At 44.5% G+C, this 21,030-nt stretch overlaps 1 protein-coding gene across 2 annotated transcripts; it reads right to left on the bottom strand.

Moving 5' to 3' along the window:
- Positions 1 to 12,663, bottom strand: SIRT4 (sirtuin 4). 2 transcript variants are annotated; one of them, XM_081252165.1, is made up of 5 exons: positions 12,447 to 12,663; positions 8,420 to 8,917; positions 5,636 to 5,930; positions 5,297 to 5,509; positions 1 to 3,148 (listed from the first exon to the last, which is right to left on the bottom strand). In XM_081252165.1, the coding sequence occupies exons 2-4, from the start codon at positions 8,914 to 8,916 to the stop codon at positions 5,357 to 5,359; spliced, it is 945 nt and encodes a 314-aa protein (XP_081108291.1). In that variant the 5' UTR covers position 8,917; positions 12,447 to 12,663; the 3' UTR covers positions 1 to 3,148; positions 5,297 to 5,356. The 2 variants fall into 2 exon arrangements, with proteins under 2 accessions (XP_081108291.1, XP_081108292.1); XM_081252166.1 differs by having other exon boundaries at positions 8,693 to 8,917.
- Between the last annotated feature and the right edge of the window lie 8,367 nt (positions 12,664 to 21,030).

Here is a 21,030-nt window from a genome sequence, read left to right as displayed (position 1 = left end):
CTGTTTTCCACAGGGGCTGCACCAATTTACATTCCCACCAGTAGTATAGGAGACTTCTGTTTTCTGGAAGAATATGCTTTATTTTCTTTAGAAAGGCTTAATTACATCAAGCAAAGCTTGGCTTTTGTAATTTTTTTTTTTTTTTAGGCAAACAGGTACACAAAAAGGAAAAGTGGCTCTGGGGAAAATCCGAGTGAGTCTACTCAAAGGAATACTCAATAGGAGACAAAGGTTTGGCAGGTAGGATGGCTTCCCCTCCCACCCTCCTCCCATACCCTAGTGATAATGGCTGATATCTGCTTACTCTGTCAGGCACTGTGCTGTGAGCTACACATGCATCATTACCTTGTTTGGTCTTCGTAACCACCCAATTGGGTAGCTCCTATTATCCTCATTTATAGAGACTGAAGTTTAGATAAAACAACTTGCCCAAGTTCACCTAACTACTAAGTAGCAAGACAGGGTTGGAAATCCAAGTCTGTCTATTTTCTAAAAGTTTCAGTGCTGTGCTATATTCCTTTTCTAATAAATCGAGAAGAAAAAAAAACATTCTGCTTTCTTGGATGAGTTTAATTTTTTTTTTCTTCATGAAGTGGAATTGATCTCTTTTGTGACATAGAAATTACGGAAACAATCTGGATCTCAGAGCACCATCTTGAATCTCAACAAGAATAATATATCTGGAATTATCTATTATAGCTGGTGGCAACCTTTGCTATTCCTCAGAGCAAGGTGACCAACTCATCTTTGTTTTAGCACTGCAAGTCCTACATCAGGAAAACCCCTCAGTACTGGGCAATCTGGGATGGCTGGTCACCCTACCTAGGAGTGTCGAATTTCCTATCCGTCCTGACTTTGATCCTCTCAGGAAATATTTGGCATTCACTGAAGACTGACCTTTATGCATGCCCAAGCATCTCATGTGGGATTAACTCATTAAGTGAGCTAACATGTTGTAAAATACTTTGCACAATGCTTGGGATATAGTGTGCTCAACAAATGCTATTATTTTATTTATTATTTATTTTTTGGCTGCGCCACACAGCACATGGGATCTTAGTTCCCCGACCAGTGATCGAACCTGCGCCCCCTGCCGTGGAAGCGCGGAATCTTAACCACTGGACCACCAGGGAAGTCCCAACAAATGCTGTTATTTAAGGGAGAACTGAGAGGATACTCAATTTATGACAGCGTGAAAGAAGGAATATGAGTTAGTGGGAAGGAGATTCGAGTATTCTGTACTTGTTTGCCTTCATGACTTGTACTTACTAAAACTGTGATAGCAGAGCAGTTGTGGAAGCAACAAGGAAGGATATGACTGAAAGTCACAGCCAAAGCTGGGCTTACGCAGTTACAACCATGTAACCAGGGCAGTGAAAGCTGATAGCACCCGCTAGTAGAAGTCTGTTATTCCAACCGAGGGCACTTACAGCAGGTTGGGGACTGCTGTGCTGGTGGAGAGCAAAAGATGTAAAGTAAGGAGACCTGAGAAGCATCAGCTTCAGGAAATACCAGGTTCCTCTTGAGACAAACTTTTTGCAAAGAATTCCATCTCAGGAGGAAATATGAACAAAACAAACATTCCTAAGGCCCTCAAGACTTGGTTTCATAAATCGTGCGAGCATTAGGTGTTGAAAGAGCCTGCCTTCCCTCCCTCGCAGCCTAACCTCCTCTCCACTGCCCACATTTTAACCATTCCTGGCCGGGTGTACTGTTGGCTTCTACTTCTACTTCAGGCTGACTTCCTTCTAACTATCATCTTCAGACAAGTAGGAAGCGTTGCTGTCTAGAAGAACTGGGAGAAAGATCTACTCCGATTCTCATCCTGGCTCTGAAACAACATACTGTGGCCTTAGGTAAGTGTGGATCTTAGTTTCCTCAAAAATAAAATGAAGGGGGGATGGACTAAATTTTCTCTCCTGTCATTCCATGCATGACTCTGTGACATATTCTGGTAAAGGATGAGAGTATGGGAGATAACACATCCTCTGTGAGCCACTTGAGAGCAAGAGGTTGTATCTTTGTAGCCTTAGTACCTAAATACAGTGTTGGTCAGTAACCATTTATGAGATTTGTGGATGAGGATGGCTTGGGATTCAAAAGACCCAGATTTGGATGCAATTATTGGTGGTACTGACTGTGGGTAACTGAGCACATCTGGTTCAGAGCACCTTAGCATCTCTATCTGCAAAAAAGCTGGAGTGAGATTTACCACAGCCTTACGCCTCTCCAGAATTAATGAATGGCTGTGAGCGAACCTACAGCTGTGCAGGTGAAAAGAACTCTGTGTTTTCAAGATCTTGGGTTATCCCAGTCAACTGAAATTTGCTTCCTAGGCAGATGCAGGATGAACACGTATTGCTTGCCCTGATTTTAGACAAAAGGCTACCCAGAATAGGCTGTGACTCTTTCATCCACTTCGCTTTTTGATGAGATCGTGCAGAAAGCTTTAGCCTGCGACAATGATTCTCTCTGGCTAACACAGTAATCAAACAAGTCTTGCTGCTTCCCTCAGCAGAAACAAATCAACTTAAGAACCCACTTGGGAATTCACTGTTTCCTCTCTGCAGACCAGGTTCAAGGCCGGTCTCATTCTGGCAGCTGAAATCAAGCAGAAATCCTTAGAGAACCGTGTCATAAAACCACATTCACTTTTAGCTGATTAACAAATATAAAAGTAACAGCCCACATACCTAATGTGCTATTTTAAAAAATGCTTCCTCTGTTCCTTGGTTTATTAAAAATTCATTCATATCATTGTTCGTCTTTTCAAAAAATATATCAGAATGGTTCAGTTAAAGACATTTAAGCATTCGGAATTATAAATTAAGTCGTTTCCTTCCCCCTTTACCCACATTAGTGAGATCCCTAGGTTAGTACTCTGGAGGTACATATTTCCTGGGCTATTTCTTCTGCCTGATGAGATAAAAAGGGAGAGAAAGCAATTTTCCTATCAAAAGAAGCTGCGGCTTTGAAAAAGTCCTCTTCAGGGGCAAATCTCATCAGCTGGAAGATTTTAACTCCTGGGCTCTGGAAGCTGCGGGGTTCAGAGACGGGCTGGCAGAGAGATGTCGGTTTGCTGCCCTCTGCAGGCGGCAGTTGGTAAGCCTCAATCAGTTAGAGGAAGCAGGGATGAATCCTTAGGGATCTGAAAAGGAATGAAACAAGTTAATGCCAAAATAAGCTGCCAGTGGGGTGGAGGAAATGATTGTGTACATCAGTGTACCATAAAAAAACCCACAGCATTTAGGGAATGTCAGGATGGCCACTCTGTACTGTTAGGTGCAAACAGGATGTAATAAAATACTGTACTGCTTGATTCAACTTTTGTAAGAACAGATTTAGATTTAGTTATACCAGAATGTTAGATCTTGGTTATCTCGGTAGTGGGATTATGGGTAACTTGTATTAAAATCCTTTTTACTTATCTGTATCATCTAAACTTTCTGTGATAAATATGTATTATTCTAGTAACAAGAACTAGTTAAAAAGTGATTTGCCAAGGGGACTTCTTGGGTGCTAGCAGTGTTCTGTTCCTTGATTTAGATGCCCTACATCTTCATCAAGCCGTCCACTCATGACGCCTGCGATTCTCTGTATGTCAGTATACTTCAATTAAAATGTTTTTTTTTTTTTTTTTTGCGGTACACGGGCCTCACACCGTTGTGGCCTCTCCCATTGCGGAGCACAGGCTCCGGACGCGCAGGCTCAGCGGCCATGGCTCACGAGCCTAGCCACTCCGCGGCATGTGGGATCTTCCCAGACCGGGGCACGAACCCATGTCCCCTGCATCGGCAGGTGGACTCTCAACCACTGCGCCACCAGGGAAGCCCTAAAGTGGTTTTTAAAAAGTGGTTTTACCGGGACTCTCACACATTGTTGGTGGGAATGCAAAATGGTACAGCCACATTAGAAGACATTTTGGCAGTTTCTTACAAAACTAAACATACTTTTATCATATGATCCAACAATCTCACTCCTTGGTATTTACCCAAATGAGTTGAAAACTTACATCCACACAAAGACCTCCACGTGGATGTTTATAGCAGCTTTACTCTTTTTTTTTTTGGCCGCGCTGCGCAGCATGTGGGATCTTAGTTCCCCGACCAGGGATCAAACCCGTGCCCCCTGTAGTGGAAGCACAGAGTCTTAACCACTGGACTGCCAGGGAAGTCCAGTGGCTTTATTCATAATTGCCAAAAAGTTGGAAGCATCCAAGATGTCCTTCAGTAGGTAAACGATAAATACCATGTTATTGAACAGGGGCAAGGAGTATATGGGAACTCCTGCACTTTCTGCTCAATTCTGCTGTGAACCTCAAACTGCTCTAAAAAAATAAAGTCTTTTTCAAACTGGCTGTACTCCTCTGGGAATATATTAAAAATTATTGAATTGTATGCAGTAAATGAGTGAACTGTATGATATGTGAATTATATCTCAAAGCTGAAAAAAAAGCTGTTACATTTTTTTAAAGTGGTTGTACTCATAGGTGAAAATATCAATAGATATAAATAAAGTACTGACACATGCTACAATATGGATGAATCTTGAAAACATTATGCTAAGTGGAGAAGCCAGACACAAAAGGCTACATACTGTATGAAATGTCCAGAATAGGCAAAAACAGAAAGAAGATTAGTTGTTGTCAGGGACCAGGGGGTGGGGAGTGGGGAATCACTGCTAATGGGTACAAGGTTTCTTCCTGGGATGATGAAAATGTTCTGGAATTAGTGGTGATTAATGTGCAACTTTGTGAGTGTACTAAAAACACGTTAATTATATACTTCTAAAGTGTACTTTTAAAGGGTGAACTTCATGGCCTAGGAATTATATCTCAATAAAGCTGTTATTTTTTTTAAATGGGGAAAAAGGCAATGGCAGATTTTGGAACATTGTCTTAAATAGCTAGGTGCCCAGAATTCAAAAATCAGTCTATCGAACAATATAGCGTAATGCACATTAAAAAATTAGTTTCAATTAAGAATGGCCAGGGCTTCCCTGGTGGCGCAGTGGATGAGAGTCCGCCTGCCGATGCAGGGGACACGGGTTCGTGCCCCGGTATGGGAAGATCCCACATGCCGCAGAGCAGCTGGGCCCGTGAGCCATGGCCGCTGAGCCTGCGCGTCCGGAGCCTGTGCTCCGCAACGGGAGAGGCCGCAACAGTGAGAGGCCCACGTACCGCAAAAAAAAAAAAAAAAAGAGTGGCCATACATTAAGAAACCTAGACCCTCCTCTCTTTTGTCAGTGCTCTCAGTTGAGCAGGAACTGGAATCTGGTATCTGAGAAGGCATTTTACCATTAGCAGCAGAATTCAAGTGAAAGTCCCAGTTTCCGGGTCCAGAATATCAGGCTGTGGTCAGCATGGGTCTATTAAAGGCAGCAGCTCTCCACAACGAGAATCCAGTTTCAGACATGCCAAGTCGTCCGACCGTGTGGGCCCGATGTTCAGTATTGCAATTGGCAGCTTCTTCTCCTGGGCAGTGAGGATGAACCTGTAGCCCGAGTACACCTGTCGGAGCAGAAGACGCAGATAAGAGCTCTCTAGAGGCAGGAAGAGATAAACCAATAGGGAGCCTCTCCTGGGCTCCCCAGCCCGCAAAGGGGGCAGTTACCATCCCGACAGCAAGTCAGTTACCTGCAAGGACGATCCCACCACCAGGAGGGAGTCGGCTTCTTTTACCCGCTTGTGCACAAAATCAACCTTGTCAGGGTTCACCGTGTCCCCGAAGAAGATGACGTCCGGTTTCAGGGGGCCTCCACATCGAGAGCAGGGCGGGACCCGGAAGCTCTGGACCTGCTCCTCAGTGAGAAAGACGTCACCGTCCGGAGCCAGGCCATGGGCCTCAGCGCTCCAGGTGGGGTTCAGGACTTCAAACCGCTCTTGCAGCACCCCTCGGGGAGTCTGCTCGCCGCAGCCCAAGCAGAGGACCCTGAAACCACAGAGGAGGCCAGCTGTGCTGGGGAGGCACGAAGCTACCAAAGACCTTTTACCCCCAACCATCTCTAGCTCCTCCGTCACCACTTTCTTTCCCTGACACCCACCATTTTTTCCCCGCTTTATTAATACCTTTTCATGACCTCTTATCTACCACCTTCCTTCCACTGCCAACCTTCTAGAAAAACGTGCATCTGTTTCCTTACTACACACTCCCTGCTTAAACCTTCTGCTAGCTCACTTTTATCCTTAACACGACTGCAAAGCCTTTACCACATAATTTCCTTAGTGCCAAAACCAGGTTTTTTTTTCCCCCTTCCCCCTCCATCCTCTGCTCTAATCATCTGCTGTAATTGCCGCTGTCCATTGCCATCTTCTCTTTAAAACACTTTCTGGGGAGTTCCCTGGTGGCCTAGTGGTTAGGATTCTGGGCTTTCACTGCCAGGGCCCAGGTTCAATCCCTGGTCAGGGTAATAAGATCCCACAAGCTGCATGGCCCTCCAAAAAAAAAGGAGAGAAATTTGAGTCCTTTGCCCACTGCTCTGTGCCCATCGCCCACAACAGTGCCTGCACATGGCAGGCACTCACTAAACAGCTGTTGAAAGAAAAATGGAAGTTGGTTCCTCTTCTGCTCCTCCAGCCTCCAACCTGTTTTCTTTCCACTGTCCTTCCCTAGGGTGTCTCTGTGGTCACTGCTGCAGTGCCTCTGTGCTAACAGTTTCCTCCTCTATACAGGACTCCACTCCTGCCCTCTCCCCCAAACTTTAGTCCAAGTCTCCTTGATGGTCCTGTCAAACTTAACTTCTGTCTTCAATCCCCCTCCCCAGCTTCTCCATCACCTTCCTCCAGTTACTTGGGCTGAAACCCTTGGAAAAAAACTTGTTACTCAGTTTTCTCCCTTTACTCTCTATCTAGTCAATCATCAGACTGTGTTGGCTTTTTTTTTTTTAACTTAAAAGGCCTCCTATGAAATGACAAGAAGTCTTGGATTTGTGTTAAAATATTTAAAAAGAGACAGAGAAAGGATAAGTAGATGTGAAAAAATCTTGATAAAGCTCTTTGAATCTGGGTGATGGTCTGTGGGAGTTCATCATACTACTCTCTTTACTTTTGTGGATGTTTGAAATTTTCATCATGAAAAAAAATTTTAATGGACCCATAGCCATCCTTAGCTCTCCCATCCCCTGATGCCACCTTAGTCTGAGTCTTTCCAGCTGACTTTCCTGAGCCACTCTAACTCTCTAATCCTGTCCAGGCTTCCTCAAATGCTATTTTTACCATATTGCTTTCTTGCTCAGAAACCACTAACAGTACCCTTTGGTCTCTCACAACAGACCCAAATTGCACTGCATGATTTTCAAATGCATCCAGGATTTGGGTCTAGCCTTCCCAGAGAATCTGATTTCATACTAGCCTCCAACGAGACCAGGCCAGACTCTACAAGTTCCCTTCATTTGGAAAGCCCTCTTTTCCCTCCTTTGCCTAGTCATACCTGAGCTATTCTCCAGCCCCACCTCACCCATAAAAGCTTTCCTGATTACTCCAATCTTTACTAACTCTGTTTCTCTGAACCTGTAAAACATGTCTATCAAGAACCACATAATTTAACAATCACATGTGGAGTGGTTTGTTGTTAAACCTGTTATTTTTTGCTCTCCCACCAAACAGATTACAAAATTCTCACATATTAAACAGACCACGTTTTATATTTTGGTTTTGACCTCTCCACACCAGCAAGTGGCACACCAGTAGCACACCACGTGTTGCAGACACCCAATAAATATTTTATGACTGGCAGACTGATTTCAGTCCCAGAGGATGATCTCTGGGGCTTACAGATAAGAAAACGGTCTCCAATTAGCTACAAGTTACTGCCAGGGCTACATATGGTCATTTCATCAATATTTATTGGGTTCTGGCTATCTTGTGATCTTTGTGTCTAGGCACTGGAGACCCAGCAGTTTGTAGCATATGCTGTTGGTGCTCTGCTCATAGTTCCCTCGGGACACTCAGAGGGCACCTCCCACAGTTCTCTTACAAGTTCCTGTGTCTCTCCTGTTTAGGGAGTTCCCTGGCCATGGAAGCCTCCGGAGGAGCGGAGTCAAGTGTTAGGGAGTTAATTCCCCCAGAGTGACCCTCAGCCAATGAAGGATGGGAGGCAGTGGATAAACGCCCCAGTTCCCCTTGACTTCCAGTGAGACGGTTCTGAAGCTGCTCTACAGTCAGAGAGCCCCTGACACGCTTGAGCCCCAGATGCCCCAAGCAGTAACCCACTCATTAGCAAAACCTTACCCTGCCTTTCCCACTTTCCCTGTTTCACTTCCCATTCCCTCACTGAGTTTGCTGGGATCAACTCCAAAGTAAATAACTGCCTCCCAAATCATTTCCTCGTGGTCTAACGAAGACAACAGTGATCAGGACGGCCAAGGTCCCTGCTCTTATGGAGCATGTGTCTGCATTCACACTGTTTAGGCTTTCCTGCACCTGTGCATGCATCCGTGGAGTTCTGTCAGGCGCTGACTCCCCGCCTTGGTGTGCAAGGCATCCACATTTTGGGTCACCAACCAGTACAGCTTTCCGAGTCTCTCCCAGTTGCTCAAAGCCCAGTGTGCAGGGTTAGGCTGGTGGGAGGAGAACTGAGGCCAGCCCACAAAGTTTCTCGCCCAGTACCGCTGGCGGATTTGAGCGATCCGTATAAAATCCCCATGCTGGATGGGCCTCCGGTCCGTGCGGGCATAAAGTCCCACCTTTTCTGACCTGTAGTCTGGGATCCCCGACTCAGTGGAGATTCCTGCCCCGGTCATCACTAAGAGTCTCTTGGAAAGGGTGATAAAGCGCTGTAACTCTTTGACCTTCTCAGAGTCCGGAGGAAGACTTGGTGGCACAAATAACCCAGTGGATCCGTGTGAGCACTGCTGGCTGAGGTTCGGCACCCAGCGGCCTTTTGCTGTCCTGAAAGTTAACCCAAAGCTCATCCTCATTCTAGAGAGGGGGAAAAAAAAGCATCAAGTGAGAAACTGGTTTTTGAAAACCAGGGTAACCAAGGGAAGGGGGGAGGGGCAAGATGGGGAAGGGGATTAAGAGGTACAAACTACTATATATAAAATAAATAAGCTACAAGGATATATAGTACAACACAGGGAGTATAGCCAATATTTCATAATAACTATAAATCGAACATAAACTTAAAAAATTATGAATCATTGGGCTTCCCTGGTGGCGCAGTGGTTGAGAGTCCACCTGCCGATGCAGGGGACACGGGTTCGTGCCCCGGTCCGGGGGGATCCCACATGCTGCGGAGCGGCTGGGCCCGTGAGCCATGGCTGCTGGGCCTTCCCGTCCGGAGCCTGTGCTCCGTGGCGGGAGAGGCCACGGCAGTGGGAGGCCCGTGTACCGCAAAAAAAAAAAAAAAAAAGTATGAATCACTATGTTGTACACCTGAAAATTTCAACTATACCTAAATTTTTTAAAATTTTAATTTAATGAAAAACCCCTCACAAAACTGATGGATGGGTAAACAAAATGTGGAGTATATAAATGAAACAAGATTAACCAAGGGTTGTTAATTGTTGAAGCTGGGTGATGGGTCCATGGATGGGGGTTCATTATATTACCTATCTCCACAATAAAAAAAAAAAATTGGTGGCGGGAAATTCCCTGGCAGTCCAGGGGTTAGGACTCTGTGCTTTCACTGCTGAGTGTGCAGGTTCAATCCCTGGTTGGGGAACTAAGATCCCACAGGCCATGCAAAAAAAAAAAAAAAAAAAGTAATTTCTTAGAGGAATGTTTGGATTGCAGATGCTCTAGTATGCCCAGAACAGTGGAAGTACAGAAATGCCAAAAGCCATGAGATGAAGGAAAAAAAAACTTCTCCCCCACAAAAAAAAAAAAAAAGAAGGAAGGGGGAGGGAGAGGGACAGGGAGAAAAGAATGGAGAAGTTTGAAGAGAAGCTAAAATGTGGAATGCTTTGCCTTAAAGGTAGACAAAACTCCAATATCTGGACCATATTAGCTTAGCAGTCATATAGTATTTGGAGAAAACATATTTGAAATTAAATAGACAAAGTGAACTAGGGCAGGTAACTTAAACACATGCCTCCCTCATGCTGCCCTTGATCTAGACAAAAATGAAAGCAAGAGCACACGATTATCAACAGAATAGAGATAAAAAAGGGCTAAGCTTAGCCTAAAAATATATAGACAAACCCTAACTAACTCTAGGCAAGAAACTAAAAAATAAAGAATGGATGGGTAGCATCCTTATTTCCCCAAAACAGCCCACCCTAAACGGGATTTGGGAGCAGGTTACTAATGAGATTTCAACTTACATCTGGAAGCTGCCAACCCAAAAGGTATCTAATAATCAGCAAACTGGTACTTTGAAATATTTTATGAGAAGGGTGACAAGAGCCAACAGCACAATATTGAGAAATGGCTGGGGAATAGGAACTTGTTGGCATTGCATACAATACTGTCCTCTGGAAGATAATATCTAGGTATGAGAAAAATGTATTGGAGAGGAGTACAGGTTTTTACCTAACAAGAAAGCTATCCAGGGACTTCCCTGGTGGTGCAGTGGTTAAGAATCCGCCTGCCAATTCAGGGAACCTGTGTTCGAGCCCTGGTCCGGGAAGATTCCCACATGCCGCAGAGCAACTAAGCCCGTGTACCACAACTACTGAGCTTGCGCTCTAGAGCCCGCGAGCCACAACTACTGAAGCCCACGCGCCTAGAGCCCATGCTCCACAACAAGAGAAGCCCCCACAATGAGAAGCCCCCGCACCGCAAAGAAAGTAGCCCCCACTCGCTGCAACTAGAGAAAGCCCGCGCGCAACGATGAAGACCCAATGCAGGCAAAAAAAATTAAAAAAAAAAAAAGAAAGCTATCCAACCAGACCATATTTCCAGTGGTGGATTCCATGCTTATGAGAACAGCCTACTGATAGTGAATTAATCAATGACTGCAATACCTGGAAGGACAGCTCCCAGATAAACAATTCACTTGAAAGGTACAGCCCCCTTCCCCCCACAGATACTTAGAGTGTATTTATAATCTTGCTTTGTAATCCAAATCAATCTTTGGTAAAATCTGGAAGGGTGTGAGCTAGTTCAGCATCTAATAACTCACAGATGTATTGAACACTGGGGCCCCAGGCTTAGAGAAAAAACTGACCTTTGCTAGGGGTGTGTTGGTAAACTGGCTTCCCCTTTACCCTCCCCTTCAAAAAAAGATAAAAGAAAATAATCCTATCGTGGCCAGTTTCAGGCTACCAATGGTTTATCTAACAACTGGCCAGTAAATTCCCAAATATTTAACAGCTGGCCCTCACCAGTACAAACTGATTCCACACCCTCCTGGGTCCTTTGAAGTCCAACCTGAAACAACAAGCCTACCTTTTTTTTTATCTTTTTAATAATTTGTTTTGGTCATGAATTTCTAATATGTTCCACAAAATAAAACTTTGTCCCCACACTAGACTATTTCATAACAGCCCAAGCCAATCTGTCTTCCTGATCTCCTCTAAGAACCTACAGCCAGAGCTCTCCTATGCTGTGGCCATCAGATAGAAATTAACTATGGCTGGCAAATCTGCCAAGGCTTTCTGCATCCAAGGGAAACTGCATATTTTGGTTTCTGAAAAGAAAGGGGGGGGTTCTAAAAAATAAAATATATTTTAAAAAGGAGGGAGGTAAACTAAAAAATTGATAAAGCAGAATTCTAGCATAATATAAGGCCTGTCTCTCCCAGTAACACCTGGCTGGTGAGAACTGAATTTCTTATAAACTTCAAAAAGTTAATGCTTTACCTCAATATCTTTTTTACGTCCCTTAATTGCTCATTGTTAATATATGACTGTATCTAAAGATGTCTCTATCAGAGGAATACATTTATATTTTTAGTTAATACCATCCCTTGGGGGACCATGTGTCCCATAAACCTACTTCCCATTTTATAAATCAGAATTATCTTACTTCTTCATAAACTAAAGCACATTAGAGTTCCAGTTTAGCTGATGAAACTGTTGCTCAGACTTTTCGGGATTTTGATTTTATTAATGTAATTAAGCATGCATACCTTTTATTCTATTTCCCCCATATTCTATTAGTTTACCCTCAATTGCAAATAGGGCTTCTTGGACAAGATGAAGAGTAGTGAGACCTGACAAGGCATTCTACCCCAGCTTTTTCTAGCTGTAAAAACAAGGCCTTCATGTAGTATTCGATAAAATGCAGAAATTCTCTAGTGACACGCACCCCATATGTAAACATTATTTTATGCTGGGCTTTCCAGATCTGGGATCAGGACCCTGACTTCTCCCTGACAGTCCACAGCAACACGTGAACAGCTAAACAGATAATCCCGATTCCTGAGATCGGAGGGCTCGGGAAACCCCGCTGAAAAGACGCTCTGTTGGAACAGCTGCTCTCTCCCAGGTCCCATCAAAGGGCAAAGAGGAGAAGTGGAATCCTCAATTTATAGAAACCTGCAGCCCACACAGAACCCACTTACCTTTCACAGATTAAGGGACACTCCGCGCCCTACAGGAGGACCGACTGTCTGTATTTGCACTTTGGGAAATGTAGTTCATTAACCTGAAATGATGCAAGAAAAACTACAAGTCCCACAATCCTCTGGGCTTCACAATCGAGGGACCCAGATTGTCCAGTAGCGCCCCCTGTTGGCCTTTTGTGGTCAGAGGCTTCGAACCCTGGTACGCGATGTGCAGCTGTCTACTAAGCCATCATCTCTTTGAGCGAGAAGCGGTTAGAGCTTGGACGTCAGTGTTCTGAGTGCAAAATAGTACATCCAAACAGCGTTAACTTAGGAATTCATTCTTTAGAAGCTTTAGTAATGGATCTAGGTTTGACTCATCCTCAACTTCAGTGTTTCCGAACCTTTCCACTCATGGAAACGGAATCAAGTTCCCACCTTGCAGTGAGTTGTGAAGAAATACATTCACAAATAGCTGAAAAACTGATGTTTTGACAGTTAAAATGAACAATTAAAGCGAAATATAATATACAGGGACTAATGTGTTTACCCACGTGGCTTCTCCAATTTTCTCATCTTTTTTTTTTGTTTGTTTTGGCTCCACGGGGTCTTCGTGGTTGGGTCTTCAGGGTTGGGTCTTCCTTGCTGTGTGCAGGCTTTCTCTAGTTGCGGCCAGTGGGGGCTACTCTTCGTTGTGGTGTGAGGGCTCCTCATTGTGGTAGCTTCTACTGTTGCGGAGCACGGGGTCCAGGCGCCCCGGCTTCAGTAGTTGTGGCACATGGGCTTAGTTGCTCCGCAGCATGTGGGATCTTCCCGGACCAGGGCTCGAACCCATGTCACCTGCTCTGGCAGGCAGATTCTGATTCTTAAACACTGTGCCACCAGGGAAGTCCCTTATTTCTCATCTTGTGTTTTTACTAAATTAACCAACACAATGCCTGGGTCTTACCCCCAGAAATTCTGATTTAATTGGTCTGGGGAGACACTTGGGCACCAAGTCGGTTTACAAACCTCACAGTTGTTTCTAATATGTAGCCAGTGAGAACCACTGATCTGTAGCATTGCCTAAATAAGACATCGATTTCTAAGTGTTTTAGAACATATCAAAGGATATGTTCTAAAACAGCTAGCACTGACCTTGAAGACCACTCTAAGGAACCACTTCCCCCATTTTAAAATGAAGTGAGGGGAATTCCCTGGAAGTCCAGTGGTTAGGCTCCGAGCTTTCACCGCCGAGGGCGCAGGTTCAATCCCTGGTCGGGGAACTAAGATCCCGAAAGCTGCTTGTGCCGCCAAAAACAAACAAACAAACAAACAAAACTGAAGCCCAGAGGAGTAGTATGAAAGCTGGAGTCAGAGTCTGACTCTCATTGAATGCATAGCAGTAAATATTGGTAAAGTAACCCATTTCAGTAGTTTGGGAACAATATCTCCAGCCACACCTCAAATAGGTCACTGGGCTGAGAGAGCCGCCTGACATGAGTCTTTTGTACCTTAGTTAACCTGACCACATTGGCTGGGGGGGAAAAAGGATTAAAATATAGACTGGGGGGCTTCCCTGGTGGCGCAGTGGTTAAGAATCTGCCTGCTAATGCAAGGGACACGGGTTCGATCCCTGGCCCGGGAAGATCCCACACTGTGGAGCAACTAAGCCCATGTGCCACAACTACTGAGCCTGCACTATCGAACCTGTGTGCCACAACTACTGAAGCCCGCGCGCCTAGAGCCCATCCTCTGCAACAAGAGAAGCCACGACAATGAGAAGCCCACCCACGGCAACAAAGAGTAGCCCTGGCTCGCTGCAACTAGAGAAGGCCCGCACACACCAAGAAGACCCAACACAGCCAAAAATAAAAACAAATAAGTTAATTTTTTTAAATGTAGACTGGGAACTTTTATGAAGTCAAAAAATTATAGGGCTTCCCTGGTGGTGCAGTGGTTAAGAATCCGCCTGCCAGTGCAGGAGACATGGGTTCGAGCCCTGGTCCGGGAAGATCCCACATGCCGCGGAGCAACTAAGGCCCTGCGCCATAACTACTGAGCCTGCGCTCTAGAGCCCACAAGCCACAACTACTGAGCCCGCGTGCTTAGAACCTGTGCTCTGCAACAAGAGAAGCCACCGCAATGAGAAGCCCGTGCACTGCATCAAGAGTAGCCCCTGCTCGCCGCAACTAGAGAAAACCCGCGCACAGCAACGAAGACCCAGTGCAGCCAAAAATAAATAAAAATAAATAAATTTTAAAAAAAGAAAACAAAATTGTAATCCAGAATATTTTCTGCACACATGGGTGTTTGATTAAAACCTATGGAAATGTCAAAACATGACACTACCCCCAATCCCCGGCATATTTTATTATGGAAAGCTTCAGAGCCACATTATTTTTCCAGTTCTTCAAGTGGAATAAGCATCATTAAAAGACTGGCCAGGAACACAGGATTATTGTGCTTTTAGGCCCCAAAGAATTTCATGTTCTGGGGAGAAGTTAGCTGAGTTTTCTATTTTTCTTAGTGCTGGGAAGTCATCTGTGGAAGATGAAGTCATCCAAGACAGCTGGTGAAACAATTTCCCTTGATAGCTACTGACAGGGTGTAATGAGCCACCCAATCGAGACATTCTCAAGGGCTGAGAAGTTCTTTGGATGACTCTAGTCTTTTTATTTCTCACAACTCCACCGCACTAGGAATTAATGACAAAGTCCTTGGTTGGATCAAAATCAAATACTCTAAATTAATCAGACTGTTAGCCTTTCTTTTTTTCTGCTGTTTTTTCCTGCCCTGACAATTATGGCTGTGGGAAAAAAATTAACTGCACATCAGCATCAAATAGGCCTTTTTATGTCATTTTGACATCTAGTTGATGACTACATAAATGTTCAGTGAGCAATACTTTGAACGTTTCATGTCTGAAATTTTTCATAATGAAATTTTGGGGGAAATATTTTCTCAGAGTACTAGTTGCATCTTAGTGAGTAGCAAAAACCAAAAGTCTTTTGGAGAGTACAGCTCAGAGCTGAAACAAGTTCAGATATAGGTTTCTAGTAGCTTTCCACTTGCCGAGCCAGTAACAGTGAAAGTTACTTCAAACTCATGAACTGTAGAAATAGCCTCTCTCCTCTGAATTAAGATGTCCACAGAAAACCCTTTCAGGTTAAACATAGCACATCATCCAGAAATTCTACTTCTAGATATATACACAAAAGAATTGAAAAGAAGGACTCAAACTGATAATTGTATGTCAGTGTTCATAGAAGCATTATTCACAATAGCTAAAATGTGGAAGCAACCTCCTGTCAATCAAAGAATAAATGGATAACAAAATTCCATACAGGGCTTCCCTGGTGGCGCAGTGGTTGAGAGTCCGCCTGCCGATGCAGGGGACACGGGTTCGTGCCCCGGTCTGGGAGGATCCCACATGCCGCGGAGCGACTTGGCCCATGAGCCATGGCCGTTGAGCCTGCGTGTCCGGAGCCTGTGCTCCGCAACGGGAGAGGCCACAACAGTGAGAGGCCCACATACCGCAAAAAAAAAAAAAAAAAAAAATTCCATACAGTAGAATATCAGCCATAAAAAGGAACGAAATTCTGAAACATACTACAATATGGATGGACCTTAAAAACAGGTATGAAATAAGCCAGACACAAAAGGTCAAATAATTGTGTAATTCTCTTATGTGAGGTACTGAGAGTTGCCAAATTTATAGAAAGTGGAAAAGAGGTTGCCAGGAGCTGTGGGAGAGAGGAATGGGGAGTTAGTATTTAATGGGAAGTTTGTTTGGAATGATGAAAAAGTTCTGGAGATGTACAGTGGTGATGGTTGCTGAACTTAGAAATGGTTCAAATGGTAAATTTTATGTTATGTATATTTTACCACAGCACCCTTACACTGAGCACATTTCTCATCCTCCCCAATTTATAGTCTGAATTAAGTTTATTAGCATGTTCCCTCCCACAATGCTTTGCTTCATTCTCCACTCAAAACTAAGTGAAATCAAGCAACTGAATACTGAGAAACAGCTTATATATTTCCGAGACTTCTTAATATGGTTGTATAATTTTCAGCCCATTAATAATTAAGGGCTTTGCCTTGAGGCGCCAACTCACCTTTCTGTAATAGGAACCTTACTTATTGGGAACGATGAGTAGGGGGTTACCTTCCTTAGCTTTGCGCAGTGGCAGTATCGTAGCCAATGAGGTTTATCCGAGGCGCGATTATTGCTAATTGAAAACTTTTCCCAATACCCCGCCATGACGACTTGAAATATAGTCGGCATTGGCAATTTTTGACAGTCTCTACGGAGACTGAAGAATGCAGGTTTAAAGAAAGTATGTGTTTTCCTAACTGCCGTAAACCTCCGGGAAGATACGCTGGAAATTCAAAGTCACTCACAACATTGAGAATACACTGAAAAGCCAAAATAACTAGCAACGTTTAGAGTACGCGAGAGAACCCGCCTCACCCACAGCGTTGAGGATACGCTGAATATCCATAGTTACCAGCAGCGTTACATCCGATCTCAAGTTTTCACTGTTTACTGGGGGGGAATTGTTTTTCTAGGAAAATGTAGCACGTGTTCCTGTCGTTTTCGGTTTCGTCTTCAACATAAACGATTAACTTATGGAAAGTTCGTTTCATATCTGCCCCCCAGTTAGTTCGTTCTTTACGCTTGCGTGTTAGTTGTTGTCCAAGTCGTATTAACAATTAAGATATTTACTTCATTTCTGAGGGTTTTTTTTTTTTTTTTTTTTTTTGCGGTACGCGGGCCTCTCACTGCCGTCGCCTCTCTCGTTATGGAGCACAGGCTCCAGACGCGCAGGCTCAGCGGCCACGGCTCACGGGCCCAGCCGCTCCGCGGCATGTGGGATCTTCCCGGACCGGGACACGAACCCGCGTCCCCTAGCATCGGCAGGCGGCCTCTCAACCACAGCGCCACCAGGGAAGCCCTTTTTTTTGGTTATAACACCCACATCTCCACCTACTCGTTCCCCTTTCGGATTACTCTCTGTTTTCGTTTTTTCTTGCCGCTGTTTTTTAGAATGGGAGTCATTACCCGGAGCGTCTTGGTGATGTCATGGTAATTTGCATAAAATTCCCCAGCGTCCTTAGCGAAAGGCGTTCTTATTTTCAAAAGGTTAGGGTTCGACAACAGATGCTCTAATACCCAGCAGCTCTTCGTCACATGGGTTTTAAACAGAAATGTTTGCAGGGAAATGCTTCATATCTTCCGGCTCGTTGTCAGTCGCTCACCCTCATAGTAAAGGCAGTTGTCATCCATGGGGGAGGTAGGTGCGTGCTCACGTTCTCTAGCTTTGCGCAGTGGCAGTATCGTAGCCAATGAGGTTTATCCGAGGCGCGATTATTGCTAATTGAAAACTTTTCCCAATACCCCGCCATGACGACTTGAAATATAGTCGGCATTGGCAATTTTTGACAGTCTCTACGGAGACTGAAGAATGCAGGTTTAATAATAGATGTAGAATTTTTTTATTTTATGTTAATGAGGTGAGTGTTTTGGTTGTTGTGGTTTTCCTAGGAGTTTTTTACTCTTACTGAAGTGTTTCTGGGTTTACATTATTGTTGAGAGCAGAGAGCTTGTCTGTTTCGTTTTTACTGCCTTTCAGTATACCTGCTTTGGAAGAGATTTTGTTGTCTTTTTTAGTTTAAGTTGGGTCGCAGCTCGAGTGTGCTCCGATACAGCAAAGGTAGTTTTGGTTGGGATAGTTGTCGTCTGGGAGCTGACGGTTGCACAGTGATCGACTTCACTTCCATCACAACTAAATTAGACAAGGACTCTTAAGAAAGTCACAAATTCGCAGGAACAGACGACAATCTGCAAATATGTCATCCAAATGTTTCGTGTTAAAGCGATCACGGGCAAAGGACACAGTGGATTTCGTTAAGTTTCACTGTGGAGTCCCGGTTACAGCTGTCCTTGGAATAAAATTCTCTTAGTGTTGGTGGGGTGCTGGTTTCCACTATATCACCTGCTTCTAGGCTCGTGATGTTAAAAGAACCAGGCGTGTCCACGCACAGAAAGCTTGAGAAGTCCTAAGCCTGGGCGTGGCAGATCCAGCTGGACCTAATTAGGCCACCACCCATGAAATTTTTCTGTTCTCTAGCAAAAGAATGCGGCTTGTAAGGGCGAGGGTGGTGGAACAGCATCTACTGCTTCAAAGCAGCACACTGTGGAAAACCGCCCTAGCGGCAAATCACACAGTCTCTGCTTCAGGGAACTCACCGTTTTGAAACCGCAGATAAACAAAATAATTACAGATTATTTCAATACTATGGGGGGATGTGATGGAGCCATTCTGGAGACCAGACAAGTTCCAACACCACCAACTATGGATCACTTACTGTGTGCCAGACTCCACATGAAGTGCTTACTTCATACGCCAGACTCCATGCAAAGTGCTTAAAATGCTTTGTTTCGTTTAATTCTTACAGAAACAATTCTCCCCATCCCCCCCTTTTTTTTACAAAGAGCTCTACTGAGGCATAATTGATATTCAATAAGCTACACATATTTAAAGCCTACAATTTGATGAGTTTTGAAAACATACACACCCATGAAACCATTACTGCAAACCAGCTGGCGAACACATCTATTACTCCCCAAAGTTTCCTGGTGTTCCTTTGCAATCCATCCCTCCCTCCCATCTCTCCCCACTACCCCTCCCCCATTCTGTCGCTATAGATAAGTTCGCATTTTCTAGAATTTTACAGGAAAGGATTCTACTGTATGTGATCTTCTTGAGATAGACTTTTTTTTTTTTTTTTTTTTTTTTTTTTTTGCGGTACGCGGGCCTCTCACTGCCGTGGCCTCTCCCGCTGCGGAGCACAGGCTGCGGAGCACAGGCTCCGGACGCGCAGGCTCAGCGGCCACGGCCCACGGGCCCAGCCGCTCTGCGGCATGCGGGATCCCCCTGGACCGGGGCACGAACCCGTGTCCCCCGCATCCGCAGGCGGACTCCCAACCACTGCGCCACCAGGGAAGCCCCGAGATAGACTTTTTTCATCAAATAATATGTCCTTGCAGTCCATCCAGGTTGTTGCATGTATCACTAGCTCATTCTTTTTCCTTGCTGAGTAGTATTCCATTATATGGAAGTACCAGGTTTGTTCAACCATTCACCCATGGAAGGACATTTGAATTGTTCCTAGTATTTTGCGATCATAAATAAAGCTGCTAAGAGCATTCCTGTACAAGTTTTTGTATGAGTGTAAGTTTTTAATTCTCTGGGTCGTATAGTCAGTTGCATGTTTAGTTTTGTAAGAAGCTGTCAAATTATCTTCCAGAGTGGCTTTCCATTTCCATTTTATTTTCCACCTGCAGTTTAAAAAAATCTAGGCAAGTGCCCCTGACTTTTTTTAAAAATAAATTTATTTATTTATTTATTTTTGGCTGAGTTGGGTCGTTGTTGCCACGCGCAGGCTTTCTCTAGTTGCGGCAAGTGGGGTCTACTCTTCGTTGCAGTGCGCGTGCTTCTCATTGCGGTGGCTTCGGAGCACAGGCCCTGGGCGCATGGGCTTCAGTAGTTGCCATACATGGGCTCAGTAGTTGTGGCACACGGTGTCTGTTGCTCCGGGTATGTGGGATCTTCCGGACTAGGGCTTCAACCCGTGTCTCCTGCATCGGCAGGCGGATTCTTAACCACTGCGCCACCAGGGAAGCCCCTGCCCCGCCCCCGCTGCCTTTTCTCTTTCCTTCATGACACTGATATTTTGAAGGGTCCAAGACAGTTATCGTGTAGAAGCCTCACATTCCAACTTCACTGACTGTGTTCCCTTTATTTCCTGTAACCAAGACCACAGCTTGATTCAATTCAACAGAACTTCAGAGATGGCGTTGTGAACTTTGTATTGCATCTGCCACTATAATCGATGCTGAGTTTAAGCACCAGGGTAAAACAGTAACTGGGTCTCTCTCTATTGTAAAAGTGCACTTGCCCCTATGTAATCAGTAATCTGTGGAATGAACAATCCTCGACATTTGATGATAAAAGCCCTTTGCTTTCCACAACTACTCCCTTAAACCACTTCCTGATCAGTCATCAGAATATGGCTAAGTAAGACAAATTAATGTCACTTCTTCTCTGGAACCTAGGGTAGGTTTGCTGGGACCAAGGAATACCCTGTGTTCAGGACCTGTGGTCCCAGGAAAGGGAAGAAGAGTCCCCTGCGGAGCCAATGTATTACAATTGAGCAAATATGATGGAAAGAGGGGGTCAGTGATAACTACCCAAAGGGGCATCCTGAAGACCCCACTACGATTGTGGGAACTACAAGAGGAGCTAACATGTGCTACCCAGAGGCTGAAATTTCAAGCAGCTAAAAACTTGCTTGATAGTGTGGTCTGAAAATGCACTCCAACCATTTCTTTTCATTTTAGCTGGTTGCCAAGATGAATAATCTGGGTGTCAAAACAGGCCTGGAGGAGACAGAACATGAATGCTCCCTCCTATGGCAAATTTTGTATTGATTGGAAAGTCAGATGATGCTCTGGCAAACACTCATGTGCGTGTGTGTGTGATTTTCTTAGAATTTATAATAGCAAGTAAGTAAAATAATGACTCATTTGTAAGCATACAAGAAAGAAAAGCAT

The sequence above is a fragment of the Mesoplodon bidens genome (assembly GCF_964165515.1).
Source record: "Mesoplodon bidens genome assembly, chromosome: 13".
Lineage (NCBI taxonomy): Eukaryota > Metazoa > Chordata > Mammalia > Artiodactyla > Ziphiidae > Mesoplodon > Mesoplodon bidens.
This window is presented reverse-complemented; position numbering and strand designations above follow the sequence as displayed.

What these genes read in the sequence shown, in the direction of transcription:
- SIRT4 (XM_081252165.1), bottom strand. Translation starts at nt 8,916, where the DNA reads ATGAGGATGAGCTTTGGGTTAACTTTCAGGACAGCAAAAGGCCGCTGG. An exon ending in CTCCACGGATGCATGCACAG is followed by an intron (nt 5,931 to 8,419) that starts GTGCAGGAAAGC and finishes CTGTGGTTTCAG; the next exon opens with GGTCCTCTGCTTGGGCTGCG. An exon ending in TGGTGGGATCGTCCTTGCAG is followed by an intron (nt 5,510 to 5,635) that starts GTAACTGACTTG and finishes CTGCTCCGACAG; the next exon opens with GTGTACTCGGGCTACAGGTT.